This window comes from Seriola lalandi, unplaced genomic scaffold (genome assembly GCF_002814215.2).
Source record: "Seriola lalandi dorsalis isolate HSWRI2012SDOR001 ecotype SW California unplaced genomic scaffold, Sedor1 jcf7180002054682, whole genome shotgun sequence".
Taxonomy (NCBI): domain Eukaryota; kingdom Metazoa; phylum Chordata; class Actinopteri; order Carangiformes; family Carangidae; genus Seriola; species Seriola lalandi.
This window is the reverse complement of record NW_019525235.1, coordinates 810,021-826,950: the sequence shown is the minus strand read 5'-3', so window position 1 is coordinate 826,950 and position 16,930 is coordinate 810,021. Positions and strand designations below refer to the sequence as shown.

General features: G+C 38.6%; 3 protein-coding genes across 3 annotated transcripts in view; all 3 read left to right on the top strand.

Moving 5' to 3' along the window:
• Positions 1-862: 862 nt before the first annotated feature.
• On the top strand, positions 863-4,711 carry kbtbd4 (kelch repeat and BTB (POZ) domain containing 4). The gene is made up of 5 exons (XM_023422543.2): positions 863-938; positions 1,972-2,431; positions 2,523-2,664; positions 3,031-3,137; positions 3,254-4,711. The coding sequence occupies exons 2-5, from the start codon at positions 1,985-1,987 to the stop codon at positions 4,112-4,114; spliced, it is 1,557 nt and encodes a 518-aa protein (XP_023278311.1). The 5' UTR covers positions 863-938; positions 1,972-1,984; the 3' UTR covers positions 4,115-4,711.
• Positions 4,712-5,035: 324 nt separating this feature from the next.
• Positions 5,036-12,396, top strand: rapsn (receptor-associated protein of the synapse, 43kD). The gene is made up of 8 exons (XM_023422549.2): positions 5,036-6,198; positions 6,918-7,256; positions 7,975-8,133; positions 9,001-9,099; positions 9,292-9,414; positions 9,619-9,672; positions 9,767-9,966; positions 10,241-12,396. The coding sequence occupies exons 1-8, from the start codon at positions 5,974-5,976 to the stop codon at positions 10,311-10,313; spliced, it is 1,272 nt and encodes a 423-aa protein (XP_023278317.1). The 5' UTR covers positions 5,036-5,973; the 3' UTR covers positions 10,314-12,396.
• A 317-nt stretch (positions 12,397-12,713) lies between these two features.
• LOC111666997 (zinc-binding protein A33-like) overlaps positions 12,714-16,930 on the top strand; it is a 12,135-nt gene continuing 7,918 nt past the window's right edge. Inside the window, exons 1-3 of the mRNA XM_087178273.1 lie at positions 12,714-13,166; positions 13,471-13,561; positions 13,729-13,959. Of these exons, the coding sequence (XP_087034399.1) occupies positions 12,769-13,166; positions 13,471-13,561; positions 13,729-13,959 (720 nt within the window). The 5' untranslated portion in view covers positions 12,714-12,768. The remainder of the gene's footprint in view (positions 13,167-13,470; positions 13,562-13,728; positions 13,960-16,930) is intronic.

Here is a 16,930-nt window from a genome sequence, read left to right as displayed (position 1 = left end):
CATTCAGTTTGTGAAACCAGATCTAAAAAGAAAGAAAATAGAATCCCTGCACTAATTCCCTCTACAGTCTTGATACTGTATATTTCTCACAGAATCCACCAGGTGTTATTGTCCCAATTACATATTCCATGCAATAATGACTTGCATGTATAAATGTCATTTGATATTTTAAGATATGTCTTGTCTCTGGATTAGACAAATATATAAAATAACCCGTGAATGCTCATCTAGTTGGTGAACATTTTCAGTACATGCTGTAACAAAGGGATCATTTTTACCACAACATGCCATGGAGCCACCAGTTATGTAGCTAAGTAAAGCTATCTGTCTAACCTACATAACTGACTCTTCTCAGTTCAATTAAATTATATACTATTGATGTATAATTAACATATTATCCCTTGAGACTTGGGTGTTATACAGCATATTTGACATCAAGAACAACTGTCACCACATGAGAGGATCAGGTCTGTCTGTGTTTCTGTCATTTCTGAACATTTTGAGGCCACACACGGACTATCTTCCAACACACAGTATACCTTTATTGTCAAAGGGACTCTCTTTCTTAACCTGGAACCATTCAGGACAGAATAATGGTATTATACATGGTCACAACGCGACTAAGGCTGGGTCAAAGGTGACACAAACAATGGCGGATGGACCTGAACTATGAGATGTATATGTGAAGGAAATATGTCTTTTTGTTTTTGTTTTATTGTTTATTTGTGGTGTGCTATATTTTATAATAAAACTATTTGGGGGAAGAAAGAAGAATAAAGACATTGTGTAATTTGTACAGAGTATAGTAAATTGGCGCCTGTAGTAACACAGTTCCACCACGTGGTGGCAGTGGCAGCAGTTGAGTTCAGTGAGTCGAATTTATGTACTTCCGGTGAAGAGTTCATTTGCACCTGAATGATAAAATAGTGAAGACTACGGTAACAGCACTTCTTTTAATAATAATAATTATGATTATTTTTAAAACATTACGACTATTGTGCCCAGTGAACAGTTATAGTAAAAACTCTACCTCCTTAATATCACGGTTAAATTTTCAAACAAGTAGGAGCGTTAGCCAGTTAGCTTCTGTGGGCGCTAACGCTAGCTAGCTAATCATAACCGTAAACACAACGTAGCATAAACAGTCGGTAAATGTGGACAGTCCTGTGGACTCTGTGAATTAGCGTCTGCAGATTATCCGCTGTCTGTAGTATTAAAGAAGTAAAGTCAGGTTAGAGGTGGCCTCACAAAATTTGCAGAAATCCCGATTCTGTCTTCTAATAGCATCTCAGTCATTACAATACACCCGGGAGTGTATGATTCGCTGACATTAACTCCCCTAAAAAGGTGTGATCCGTTAATTTAATGGCAGTATGAGCACACGTCTGAAACGCTTTCTCTGTGTTTTTGCATGTTATTCTGTTATACATTCAGTTGTGAGTTTGGAAGATAAGTCTAGCTAAAGTTTAACACCACAAACTGCCGCCTCCCAAACCACCTTTAAGGTGAATCAACACCAAAGTTAGAGGGATAAATCAATCACGCCAGTATTGACGTATTTTAGAAGTAATGTTTTGATATATCATATGACAAGTAACAACAAATATAAAAATAATAATGCTAAAAATGGTCTGACGTAGTTTTGAAACAGTGTCCTCATTTAGTTTGCTCATTCAAGACTACTGATAAGCATCTTTTTCAACTCTAAAATGTTTTCTGTACAAATCTTTGTCAAAAGGAAAAAAAGAGAAATGCTTATAAAAATGTTTATATATGTCATTTATTTATTTCTAAAAAAACATTATTTGCCAACATATAGTTATCAGATTTTGTTATAACATAACAATTTCAACATCCGTATGAGCATCAAGTATCAGTCGGGCATTAGACTACATTAGTTATAGCTAGGTGTACCTAATAAACCTGCATCTAAGTGTAAATGGTTGACATGCTGTGTGGTGGCTTTGTCAGGTGAGCAGCAAAGATGGAGTCCAGTGAGGAGGGGGGCTCTATGGGAGAGGAGAACTACTTCTTGGGATACACCTTCACCGACCGCTCCCATTCCAGCCGTGTGGTGAAGAGCATCATGGACCTGTGCCTGGAGGACGGCCTATTTGCCGATGTTACCATCACTGTGGACAGCAAAGAGTTTCACCTGCACCGACTTGTGCTCTCAGCACAGAGCAGTTTCTTCCGCTCCATGTTCACCTCTAACCTCAAAGAGTCCCACAACCGCGCTATTGAGTTGAAAGATGTCAGTGCCACTGTCTTTCAGCTGCTGATTGACTACATCTACCACGGCACAATTAAACTGAGGGTGGAGGAGCTGCAGGACACTTATGAGATGGCAGATATGTACCAGCTGACTGCTCTGTTTGAGGAATGCTCCCGCTTTCTCTCACGGACAGTGGAGGTCAAGAGCTGTCTGCAGGTAAGTCACTGTTTTTCACAGACCTCATCATGTCTGCTACTTAGCAATAATTATGTAGGATCAGTGTCATAGTTACTTTTTTTTTGTCCAGGTGATGTGGCTTGCAGACAGACACAGTGATCAGGAGTTGTACACTGCTGCCAAGCACTGTGCTAAAATCCACTTGGCCCAGCTGCATCAGACAGAAGAATTTCTCAATCTGCCTCTCTGTCTGCTCTTGGACATCATCAAAGGTATTCATGTTTCCTGTTCTGTTGCCATGTGGCAGACTAACCAGTGTTTTTTTGTATTAAGCCTGTTTGCTACAAGCCACATACACTTAACATTACTGTTATCCTCCAAATCCCGAGCACTGTATCGGGTCCATGGTCGTGGCTGGGTCAACAAGATAAAGAAAATGTCGGCCTGAGTTGTATTAAATAGTAAGACTATTTAAATCTGAGTGCCAGCATTTTCTTTACAAAGTAGAAATTATGTTCACTCTGGTGGGTTGTCTGTCTCAAGTTAAGTTTAATGTCTCTACAAACTACTGTACCGAATTATCTCAAAATGAACGGCTCCATGAATTTGATTCATGAAGGTCTTGTTTTTGTGGTCAGATGGCGTTCCGAGCTCCCAGAATCCAACAGTGGCAATAGAGTCATGGATAAACCACAACAAGGTGGAGAGAGAGGAGTTTTCTTGTATCCTCCAAGAAAATCTCAAGGTAACATTTTTTCATCTAGAGCTGAAAAATAGTTTTCAAGAGGGTGTTTTCATTTTATGCCCGTTGAAATGATTTGTATCTGTGATATATGATATTTTATTTTTATTTGTCCACAGGAAATTGGTGAAAATGTTCACATCTACCTGATCGGTAAAGAGGAGACGAGGACTCACTCCTTGGCTGTGTCTCTTCATTGTGACGAGGACGATGCGATTAGCGTGAGCGGCCAAAACAGTTTATGCCATCAGATCACTGCAGCCTGTAAACACGGAGGGGACCTGTACGTGGTGGGGGGGTCTATCCCTCGCCGCATGTGGAAGTGCAACATGCACACCATGGACTGGGAGCGCTGTGCCCCACTGCCCAGAGACCGCCTCCACCACACCATGGTCTCTGTCTCTACTGAGGATGCCATTTACTCACTAGGAGGTAAGACGTTGCAGGACACACTCTCTAATGCCGTCATCTACTACACAGTGAAGGACAACATGTGGACAGAGACCAGCCAGTTGGACACTGCAGTGTCCGGGGCTGCTGGTGTTAACCTGGGAGGTACCATCTACCTGCTTGGAGGGGAGGAGAATGACATGGACTTCTTTACAAAGCCATCCCGTGTCATTCAGTGCTTTGACACCTCCTCCCAGAAATGTCAGATCAAACCTTACATGCTGCCATTCGCAGGCTGCATGCACGCTGCTGTCCACATGGACGTGATCTTTATCGTGGCAGAAGGAGACTCCCTGGTGTGCTACAACCCTCTGCTGGAGAGCTTCACTCGCCTGCGCTTCCCTGAGGCGTGGAGCTGCATCCCTTCGCTGTGGAAGGTGGCCAGCTGTAATGGCTGCATATACGTCTTCAGGGACAAATGTAAAAAAGGTGACGCAAACACGTTAAAGTTTAACCCAGCTACATCTGTTGTGACTGTTATCAGGGGTATAAAAATCCTCCTCACAAACTGGCAGTTTGTTTTGGCCTGAACTGTCCTCTGGATGTTCACACTGTGGTCCACACACTCGCCACTGAGAATCAGGGAAGACTGTGGGATAACTTACCATGACTTCACTGTTCAGACATCCTGTGAGGAGACCTGCTCTAAATATGTATTTACTCAGCTCATTTCTGTGTCACTCATTCCATTCAGACTCCACCACCCGACCAGTAAAAACAGTAAAGTGGTGTGTGTCAACTGCTTGTGGTACAGTGTGTCTCATCGTGCATCCCTTAGCTGAGAAGTCAAAGAAGTTAGTGGTGATGCTGTAACCAGTGATGAACTAATCAACATTGTTTCCCGTGCTTGTATATTGACACGCATGAACAACTTCAATGTAAAAACTTTTAACATTAAACATCCTTCAGTATATTGTATGTGAACAAGTGTATCATGATGATGGAGGCTGAATATCCTCAGATGTCATATTTGAACTCAATGGGCATAAACATGATAACAAAGAATGTTTTCTAACTTTTCAAATTTTCACAGTTTCTTGTCTTAAGATTGTATTTTTTTGATGTACAATGTACATGTTGAAGTTAAACTGTTAGCATCCATGTCAAATATATCGCTGTAGTTATCACTGTTTGTTTTGATATTTATGGCTCTGTAGCATTCATGCATTAACTATCTCTTACTATTAATACTATGTTTATTAACAGGGATTTAGGATATATATATCTTATATCAATTATAATAATAGTAATGCATTAAGAAAGGGCACACTTTGTTGTGTAGCTATTGAAAGCTTTGCCTCAACAAAGAGATAACCTCTAGCCATATTTATCTTTGGATTGGTAATGCATCTTGTGAATGGCGAGGTGGTAAAGGTGCCTGTTTGTGTCCTTGGATGGGGGGGTTATGGGGGGGGGTGAAGGAGAGAAAGCTACTACAGAGAGGGCAAAACTTTGATCCCATTGATGTGTTTCAGGAGGCTGTGCAGCTGAAACCCAAGCCCAGTAACATGTCAGACTTTGTGAACTATTCTAAGCATCAGTTGCTGACGCCGAGATGCGGGGTGGGGGGTTTCTGGGGCCACATATGCGCCTCCATAAGAGCTCCCAATAGGAACTGACGGCTGCGTCCAGCACCATCTGACATGCAGTCCCTTAATGTTGGGAAATAAGGCTGTTTATAGCCCCCATATCACAGTTCACAGTCCCACATGAGAGAGTCTGATCAGATCCATTTGTGGATGAGTGTTTTTAATGCTCCAGAGGGTTGTGATGAAAAACCTTGTAATCCAGTGTCTGGTCAGTGAGTGAGGTTTAGTGTGAAGGCAGATCGCTAGGAGCTGTAGTGACCTTGGGACTGCTTGCTGAGGGCAGGACAGAATTCCTGAAGGGACACATGGTCTAGAGTGACAAGGCCATCTGCTGTAGCGCCAGCAGTAGGAGGAAGGTGGAGGGGGTTGGACACGGGGGTGCTGAGAATTCCTTTCGCTGGGGTGTGGAGGGAGCAGATATTCTGGGATATCACTGCTAGCACTCCACCGGGAAACGTGTTTCTTTGGCGTTTTTCAAACGGAAATCTGAGGGAGAATTTTTGAACACTTGATGGTGAGTGGGGATCATTGCAGGGTTAAATGGTGAAGATATTTTCCTGGCCCTCCAGCTCTCCACAAAGCGATTGGTGATAATGGTCTTGGTGTGTCGCCGTTTTACTTTGGTGGATCCAGTTTCCTTTCCATCTCAGCACAGTCGGAGCTGAGAGAGCGGGATCTGGTAGGCCTTCTGGCACCGACCTCTCAGAGGATCATCTTCAAGGGATCTTCTTTGGAGTTGTACTGTGCATGGCAAGGATCTACTTTCTTGCTGCCTCACTGAAATTGCATGGCCTAAACGAATGAATATTTTTATGAGGCGCCTTGCACCAGAGATGGGCCAGGACCAAACCAAGCAGCAGATAGAGAAGGGCCTGAGGTTGTATCAGTCCAATCAGACAGACAAAGCCCTGCATGTGTGGACAAAAGTGCTGGAGAAGACCTCAGATCCCGGAGGGAAGTTTCGGGTGTTGGGGTGCCTGATCACAGCTCACTCAGAGATGGGAAAATATAAAGATATGCTCAAGGTAAGCCTCTGAAACAGCAGTGTGCCACAAACAACAACTTTATGCAATTTAAATGACCAAATAAAATACAGTCAGTAAATATTGATGAGTATAGTCTTGCATTTCTTTAAAGGTTTAATTATGGGAAAATGTCAATGTATGCAATGTAAGTTTCTTACACTCTGAAAAACATTGTGATCACTTGGTTTAGATATTTCATGTCAAGTCACATTTTTAATACTGTGATCGTTTTATGTGTTGTGCAACGAGCAGTAGGATGTGTATGTGTGAGTGAGTGAGAGGTTGCAATCGTAATGAGTGAATGCCAATGAATATCTCGTCAATTTTATGTCATCATGTCTGCTCGGTTCATGCTGCTGCAGCGTTTTAACATTTCAGAAATGTCCAAGTGATTACTGATCGAGAAGAGGTCAAAGGTTACTTGCTTTCGTTCCATTTACAGTGATCTTGAGAAGCATGGGTTAATTTGTGGCTTCCACACGATGCAGAGTAAATAAGTGCCATGCAACCTGAGTATGAGTGTGGGGTGTCTTGTTGACATAATCATCTTTACTCAAGCAGCACCCACTCTTACCCTTAGGACGTTATGAAGTAGGGGCCTCATGTCTTTGAATTCATCAGATAATTTCTCTTTCATTCAGTATTTATTTAAATTTAATACTATCCACTGATTACCTACAAGTTTTCCATCACCTTGCACTGACACTCTCTCCCTGCAGTACGCCCTCGATCAAATCGACACAGCCAGAGAGATGGAGGACCCAGACTACCTGACGGAGGGCTACCTGAACTTGGCGCGCAGCAACGAGAAGCTGTGCGACTTCCAGAAAACGGTTTCCTACTGTAAGACCTGCTTAAACATGCAGGGCACCACTGTGAGTCTGCAGCTCAACGGACAGGTATGTCTTAGCATGGGCAACGCCTTCCTGGGCCTCAGTGTCTTCCAGAAAGCTTTGGAGAGCTACGAGAAGGCCCTGCGCTACGCACACAACAATGATGACAAGATGCTGGAGTGCAGAGTCTGCTGCAGTCTGGGAAACATCTACGTCCACCTCAAGGTACAGAATATGCTGTTTTTACTCAAATGAGATTTGATTGTTCTAAATGTGGCTGTAAGCTCATTTTGATGTATGCTGTTTAAATAAATACAACTTTGTTCTTGTATGAGACATTTTAGATAAGCAGACTGAATAAAACCCTGCTAAAAACAATCTGAAATACTCAGATGGTTGCAGACATCTCAGCTATGTTATTTGGGTGAAACATTCAGCAGACTGCACGTGCGACTTGATTGCGCAATCAGTACTGATGTTGCCAGCGTATTTGCAGGGTATGATAACACTGCGGAGCATCCAAGCAAACATCATCAATGGTTAGCTCATGTAGTGCTGGGCATTGTAAAACAAGGGCAGAGTGAGTAGGCTGGCTGGCAGGGGGCTTATGTAGTACCCTTGACATCAGAGATTTGTAAGAGTAATCCCCTGGCTTCCCAGGGAGGATTGGTTTCAATGGGATTGTGATGAAGTGGTGTTAGAAGAATGCACTCATATGTCACATTATCAAACAAAAATTATAATCTGCTTTTTAGTGACACTGGGGCATACAGGGCAACAAACACACAACGGTTTCTAGTCAGATTCTTTATTCAAATACTGTCAAAAGTTAAATTGTCATCATTAAAGAATTGCAAACCAAAAAGTCCATGTCAGTTGTATCTAAATAGGATGTAGTGCCATACATTAGAGGTGCTTGCTCATTGTCCACGTCTGCCAACAGGACTATGAGAAAGCCCTGTTCTTCCCCTGCAAAGCAGCTGAGCTTGTCAATGACTACGGCAAGGGCTGGAGCCTCAAGTATCGAGCCATGAGCCAGTACCACATGTCTGTAGCCTACAGGAAACTGGAGCGCCTGCCAGACGCCATGGAGTGCTGTGAGGTATTGTTTTATAACCGGCCAACACATGATCGCTGTCCTCATAGACAAACTTACATAACTTATGGAGAATGTCACAGTTTTGGTTTCCTCACCAACTCGCTCTCCCCCCGGTGCCTTTGGCTGTTGGGATGTCGGAGCTGCGGATACAGTAGACGTTGTGCCGCTGACAGGTGCAAGTGCCAGTTGCTGTGTTGTACCAGGCCCCAGACCTCGACAAAAATATGCTCACAGAGGCACTGGTTTAACGCTGTTAATGAAGAGGGTGGCTTAGGTCTTTACTCTGTTCTAATTATGTACTGTGGGTGAAAAATAACTTGATGACATTGCCTTGGAGTGTAAAAGTATAGTAACAAGACAGCCGGATGCATTTCAGATTTATTACATTTGCCAAACACATTTATCCAAATAATTTACACATCTTGTCATATTAGAATACCAGAGTACAAGAGGAGTGAGACAGCAATGTCTCACATTCCCCATCACTTGTCACGGTAACCCTCATTTGAAAATATGGTGATACTGAAACTGCAAAATACAAAATGACTGAATGAAATGTGTAACTGTAGAAGACAGCATTCAGTGTGATGAGTTACATTTTATTCTTGTGATGGTAAACAATTCTGTGCTTAAGAAAAGCACAAAGGTTTGGGTTTTACACCAAATTAATTACATTATAAACATATTACACATTATAGTCCTTTACAGTGCTGTACTGCCATTGGATGAAACTGCACTTGCTGATAATAAATCTACTTCAAAATCATGTTTCCCTTAATTTCCAATTGCACCTCAGCAGTATGTGGGTGTCACAGGAGACTCCTCTTTAATTATTTAGTTTTTCATTAGCTCTGTCTCCTGCTTCAACAGGAATCTATGAAGATTGCTCTGCAGCATGGTGACCGTCCTCTGCAGGCTTTGTGCTTACTGAACTTTGCAGACATACACCGCTGCAGGCGTGACACTGATGTAAGGTGCCACCATTTGTGCAAATTTGTTTACATCTTTCAGAATAGGTTGTTACTAATGATGTCTTTGCTTTTTAAACTTTTTGAAACTCAAATGTTTTGTCCCTAGTATTTCCATCCAATCATCTGTGTCACTCTACTACTACTACAGTGTGTGGCTAGCTTTATGTGCTGTTTATCTTCTTTCATCCAGAAAGCATTCCCTCGCTACGAGTCTGCACTGGCTATCATGACTGAGATTGGAAACCGTCTTGGACAATCGTACGTCTACCTGGGCGTTGCAAAGTGCTGGCTTCTGCAGAAAGAATATGACAAGGTACATATAATTATATTTAAAAAAAATTCTGAATTGCCTATCAAATATCTGATTTGTTCAGCGATTCATGCACGACATAATGAATGAAATGAATCGATGAAAAACTGACAATTCAGTCTGATTGTCAGGCCCATTGCTGTTTTATTGCTTCTCTTAATTAGTATTTATGTAGTCATTCTGACACACTCTCCCTCACTGTTCCAGGCTCTTGATTCTTTGCAGCGAGCACAGGAGTTAGCCGATGGAATGGGAAACAAGGTATCCAATGTTCTTTGATTACAACCTACAGGACAAATCGCTCAGATCTATTTCTGATATCACGGTGACATTTTTTTCCTGTGTGTTTCTGAAGCTGTGCACACTGAAGGTTCACTGCCTGAGAGAGGGGATTTATCGAAGCCGGGGGCAGCAGGAGGAGCTCACAGAGCAGGTGGTGAAGTTCCTCCAGTGCGTCGAGGAGCTGGAGCTCTACTGTGGCATGTGTGGAGAGTCCATTGGGGACAGGGACCAAAAGCTGCAGGCCTTGCCCTGTTCCCACATTTTCCATCTCAGGTGGGTGTTTGAGCACAGTGTGTTCTTGCCTTTTCTTATTTTTGACATGTACATTTCAGAAATAACATAAATTGTTGACATTGATTTTTATTTTAATGCTTTTTGTAAATTTGCCTCCCAAAGAAGCATCCGCTGTGACTACAATAGGCTTTCACATCTGGTTTCTTGAAGATATTCAGTCACAGATGTACTTAAATAAGCGTATTATTATTTGAGCGCACGTTTACAGGCTGACAAATAAAGCTGGTGACACTGCGCTGTTTTATCCTTTCAGGTGTCTGCAAACAAACGGAACAAAAGGTTGCCCTAAATGTTTCAAATCCTCCATGAAGCCTGGATTTGTGTGATTGTGAGACGGTGTTTGTGCGTTGGATCTGCAAACACAGCGTGATGCCTCACAGGCTCCTGACTGATCTGAGAGAAGCAGGCAGCCTCAGGATGTGCTGAAGATGTTTGAGGAGTCTGCTCTGTGCAGAGGATGCTGAACTGAACCCAGAGTGTCTCAGAGTGCGGCTCTGCGAACGCGATTAAGGCGTCTAAGGCGTTTTATTTACAGACACCAGTCTGTGATTGACTGAAGCCGACTGAAGAGGTATAACTGACAGAGTTACATTTCAATATAAGCTGAAGAAGAAAGAACCTATAGTGTCTCTGTCGACTTGCTATTTGTTGCAGAATTTAAACAGAGAGGAGTATGTACCGTCCAAAGAGGAGTTATAACTTGGTGTATTTGTTATTTAGTGCATTAGAATTGTTTAGTGAAAATGAGAATTGAAATCTCTGTAATCTTAGTCACAGGGTTTGTCTTTCAAATTCAAGATTACTTTTTACACCACATCTGCTTGTTCTTTGCTCAACAGTTTTCTGATTTTTTTTTTTAATCAGAACACAGAGCCATTTCTGAATTCAACTGATTTCATACTTGGTATATTTATTATTGTATTAATGTACATACTATTCTCATATTCATTTGTTTTAAAAGTTTGATTTATTTGTGGTGTTTTGTAAAACCTAAAACTAACTAAAATCTCTTAACCATTCAAAAACTAGTATGTCTTTACAAAACAGGTACATGCAGCTGTTTTTTTTCCTTCTTCACAAAGATTAAGGAGCAGACTCAACACACATTGTGTTCATAGAAATTCCTTTTCTGGAAATGTTTTACTCTTAACTCTGACATCAACATAGTTTTGTTGCAGATATTGATAATTATTGTTGAGAAGGAAACCTATTGGGAAAGGATCTTCTTTGACCAATCACACACTTGTCAAATAATTATTTAGAGGAGATGCATACAGTCTGTTTTAATGTAGTTTTTTCATATTTGTAGTCATATGTAAATATGAATCAATTGGTAAAATCTCAATAGTCAAATTGAGATTATTTTCTTGCAAAGGTATTGTAATTTCAAGGTGATTTTGAGGGCGAAATGTCAATTGTTGCATGTTTTATTTACAATACCAAGCAACAAGGTTGGATTACATCAAATTATGTATCCATGTAACTGCGTATTTACTTATTTCATAATTGTTTATTATAGTATTTCTTAATATTCAATGGCTTTTATCATTAATATTACTTATATTTCTTTAGCTCATTTTAAACATTTAATTTTGTCATTTGAAAAAAAAAGAAGCCACATCAATCAAAATTATCACGGCTTACACAAGGTTTTTCATAAACAGTAGGTTTTCCTCAAAAGCGGTGAGCTCATCATACTAAATTTCTTAAAGTTCTCTTTTAAAACATCGATAAGTTCAATTGTATGGTGAACATTGAAAAATTATATTATATGAACCCTTTTTGAAACATTTATTGTGAAAGCAAAGAGGTGACAAACTTATTTCATCAGACGAACTTGAAGAATACACACAAAACCTTTAGCTATTTTGTTTTCTCTCTTCGTTACCTCATGCGAGTCGGTTAACAGCATGAGAGGAGAGAGACCAACACATTTACCTTTACTGCACAAGCACTTATGTTTCTCACTGTAAGAACACAACAGCTCCTGGCTCTTGTTTAAGGTCCCTCCATCCAAATTAATGTTAATTAACTGTCTGTTTACCTGTCGTACAATGTAAAAAGTTTTACATACGTCAATGTAAAACTCTTGTAAAGCACAGATATTATCTACACTGTTTATTCTTGTCGTGTGGGGCATAGAAAAGATTTTACTGACAGTACAGTCACTCATCTTTAATGGTTTAAACTACCTCTGTTTTTGACTCCTCCTCAGAGGATTAATGCAGTAATAACACAACATTTAAATACATGTAGAATTATTATGTTTTTCTAGACATCATGTTGATATAACCGTGATTTAAATGATACTAAGTCTGACTAAAATGCATTGTTAATATATTTATGCATTGAGTCAATCCATGGTACTGTGTCGAATATGGAGACAAAATAAAGTACACTGAAAGTGAATTTAAGTGTTGCTATTTTGTGATTTTAGTGCTATTTACTATGTGTATTATGTTTTGTTTTTTTTATAACATGCTATATTCATAAATGTTTTTAAATTAGTTTTTTTGCTAATTTTCAAAACAAAAGTGAATGTCTGTAAGCTGATATAATTGTGATTTAACGTACAATGCTTTAGCAATGACATAAGTATTCCATAAATGCACAGTTGGCTATGTGGAATACTTTATGCCGATTTAACCAGTCATACCAGTTTGCCAACTTCAACTGAAGTTTCAGCCGGGCCTTCGGGGTCGTACCGCCTACAGTCACAACACCTGAGAAGCAGGAAGAAAGTTTTCCTGTAACCTCACTTTACAGGTAAACTTAAAACTGATGGCAGCAACGAGCTCATTCTCTGAAGAGGACTTACTTTGTCCACAGTGCTCTGAGATTTATTGTGTTCCCATTCTTTTGAAATGTGGCCACAACATTTGCAGAGTTTGTTTACAGAAATTCTGGGAATGGAAAGGATGTCGAGAATGTCCTGTGTGTCGCACTGTGTCCGTCCCTGGGAGGCCTCCTATCAATTTGGCACTAAAGATAGCTGCAGATAAACATCAAGTAATACAGGCCAGCAGGAATCGAGAGATTTGTTTTCTTCACAATGAGAAGTTGAAGATTTTTTGTCAGAATGACGAAGAGGCCATTTGTCTCGTCTGCCAGACATCAAAGCAACATAAGGTTCATGAGTGCTGCCCAGTTGAGGAGGCTGCGCAGCAGAAAAAGGTAGAGTAAAAATAGAAAAGTGTACACGGCAACACAAGAAACACAGGATTCAGTTGGTTATCTGTGAGAGCAAGATATTTGCTGCTGCTGTGGTTTTTATTATTTGGGGTGAATGAAAATTTAATATGACTGCAATGAACAATTCTTTCCTTTATTATCTTTATAAAAAAGAATGCCAGTTGTTTTCTCAATTAATCGATTCATCGTTTAGTCTAAATAAATGTCAGAAAATAGCTACAAATGTCCATCACAATTTCACATAAGTCATAAGGGATCTTCAAACAGTCTTGATTTTTCTGTGACAGACAGAAATTTCTGCCAGCTGGAGGCCTTAAGGAAAAATCTCAAAATACTGAACAAGACAAAGGAGCACTGGGAGGAAACAAAAACCTATATACAGGTAGAAATTTGTATCATTCTGAACATAGTAGTACATCTTATCACACTTATGTTTCAGTATTTGTGGATATTAACTGCTTTAATGTTGAAGAGTGACTTCACTCGGAACAGTAAACAAACATTCCTTTTGTTTACTGCTATAAACAACTAGCTTTCTCAATATTGTAGACACAAGCAAATCAAAATGAGGAAGCGATCAAGGAGGAGTTTCAGAAGCTGCACCTGTTCCTCTGGGAGGAGGAAAACACTAAACTGAAGGTGCTCAAACAGGAAGAGGAGATTAAGACCCAGGTGATGTGTGAAAAGCTGGAAACCATCAAGGGCCAGATTGAAACTCTCTCTTCCACCATCAATGATATTGAGACAGCCCTCAGAGCAAAGGATTTACCATTTCTACAGGTATATTTACAGTCGTTTATAACACAACATTATGGCCATTTCCCTAAATCTTGATGAAAAGATAAACGCTTGAACACGGACTCCAGACCACAAACTTATGGTGTGGATAATGCTTCAGCTCCAGTCTGCTCTATTTAAGGTCAAAAGGTTGAAAATGGTCACTACGCCAACCAAGGGCATAGGTTTGGCCTCGTTATTAGTAGGGATGCAACAACCCCTCCAAAACAAAGAAAGTGACTTTTGAATGCCCTCAGCCAAATGGTTTATTAACATATAAGATCTGAATTAATATTCAGAAATGCCCATATGCAAATGTAATATGTGTTGAATTTCAATATATGAAATATACGTACATAGAAATTAAAACCATATAAATATATACAGTATAGCTCATATATGTAAAACATTACATATGAAACCTTTTAGAAATTGGAACAATATCATTTATTGACATATATGTCTAGCTATGGGAAACATGTATTTTAGTATGTCTGTTTATACTGTATTATATGTCAGTATATATTCAGTATGTATTTCAATGTAAAAGATAGGAATGTATGGTTAAATGTCATAGTATAGCAAGGCATGAAAAAGTCATAGTATAGTAGGTAATAAAAAAGTCATAGTATAGTGAGGATTAAAAACATCGCAGTATAGTAAGGCATTATAACGTCATAGTATAGTATGGTATTAAATGTCACAGCATAGTGAGGCATGAAATGTCATAATATAGCTAGGCATGAAAAAGTCATACTATAGTAAGGTATATAAATGTCATAGTATAGTAAGGATTAAGAATGTCATAGTAAAGTAAGGCATAAAATTGTCATAGTATATTGAGGCATGAAATGTCATAATATAGCAAGGAATGAAAAAGTCATAGTATAGTAGTTAATAAAAAAAAATCATAGTATAGTAAGGCATTATAACGTCATAGTATAGTCAAGCATAAAAATGTCATAGTATAGTAAGTCATGAAAAAGTTATAGTAAAGTAAGGAATAAAAAGTCATACTTTAGGAAAGCATAAAAATGTCATAGAATAGTAAGGCTTAAAGTCATAGTATAGTAGGCATAAAAACATCATAGTATAGTAAGGTATAACAATGTCATAGTATATAAAAAGCATCACAACGTCATATTATATTAAGGGATCAAGTCATAGTATAGTAAGGCATAATGTCATTGTATAGTATGGTATAAAATATCATAGCATAGAGAGGTGTAAAAAGTCCTAGTATAGCAAAACATAAAATTGTCATAGTATAGTAAGGCAGGAAAAGTCATATTATAGTAAGGTATGAAAATGTCATAGTAAAATAAGTCATAAGAAGTCAGAGTAAAGTAAGGCAAGAAAAGTCATAGTAGAGTAAGGCATAAAAAGGTCACAGTATAAAAGTCATTAGAGTCGGCAATTAATGTAATGTGCATGTCTTTGGATTGTGGGACGAAGTCGGAGTACCTAGAAAGATCCATGGAGGCACATGCAAACACAGAAAAGTATAGTATATTAAGGCATAAAAACGTGATAGTATGATAAGACATAAAAAGTCATAGAATAATAAGGCATAAAAATATATATAGTACAGTACGCAATAAAAATCTCATAGTATAGTAAGACATAAAACTGTCATAGTATAGTAAGGCATCACAAACTCATAGTATAGTTAGGCATGAAATGTCATAATCTTGCAAGGCATGAAAAAGTCATAGTAAAGTAGGTAATAAAAATGTCATAGTATAGTAAGGCATTATAACGTCATAGTATAGTAAGGCATAAAAACATCAAAGTATGATAAGACATAAAAAGTCACATTAAAGTAAGGCATAAAAAGTCATAGTATAGTAAGGTATAAGAATTTCATAGTATAGTGAGGATTAAAAACTTCATAGTAAAGTAAGGCATTAAAAACATCATAATATAGTGAGGTATAAAAATGTCATAGTAAAGTAAGGCTTAAAAATGTCATAATATTGTAAGGCAAAAACGTCATAGTATGATAAGACATAAAAAGTTATAGTACAGGGCGTAATAAAAATATCATAGTATAGTAAGGCATTATAACGTCATAGTATAGTAAGGCATAAAACTGTCATAGTATAGTAAGGCATCAAAAACTCACAGTATAGCAAGGCAGGAAAAAGTCATAGTATAGTAAGGCAAAAACGTCATAGTATGATAAGACATAAAAAGTTATAGTACAGTACGTAATAAAAATATCATAGTATAGTAAGGCATTATAACGTCATTGTATAGTGAGGCATAAAAACGTCATAGTATAGTGACGATTAAAAACATCATAGTAAAGTAAGGCATAAAACTGTCATAATCTAGCAAGGCATGAAAAAGTCATAGTATAGTAAGGCAAAATAAGTCATAGTATAGTAAGGCAAAAAAAGTCAATGTCTGATAAGGCATAAAAAAGTTATAGTGCAGTACATAATAAAAATATCATAGTATAGTAAGGCATTATAACGTCATAGTATAGTAAGGCATAAAACTGTCATAGTATAGTAAGGCATGAAATGTCATAATATAGCAAGGAATGAAAAAAGTCATAGTATAATAAGGCAAAAATGTCATAGTATGACAAGGCATAAAAAGTTATAGTACATTAGGTAATAAAAATATCATAGTATGATAAGGCATTATAACGTCAAAGTATAGTAAGGCATAAAAATATCATAGTATAGTAAGGCATTATAAACTCACAGTATAGTAAGGCATGAAATGTAATAATCTAGCAAGGCATGAAAAAGTCATAGTATAGTAAGGCAAAATAAATCATAGTATAATAAGGCATAGAAAGTTATAGTACAGTACGTAATAAAAATATCACAGTATGATAAGGCATAAAAAGTTATAGTACAGTACGTAATAAAAATATCATAGTATAGTAAGGCATCACAAACTCACAGTATAGTAAGACATGAAATGTCATAATCTAGCAAGGCATGAAAAAGTCATAGTA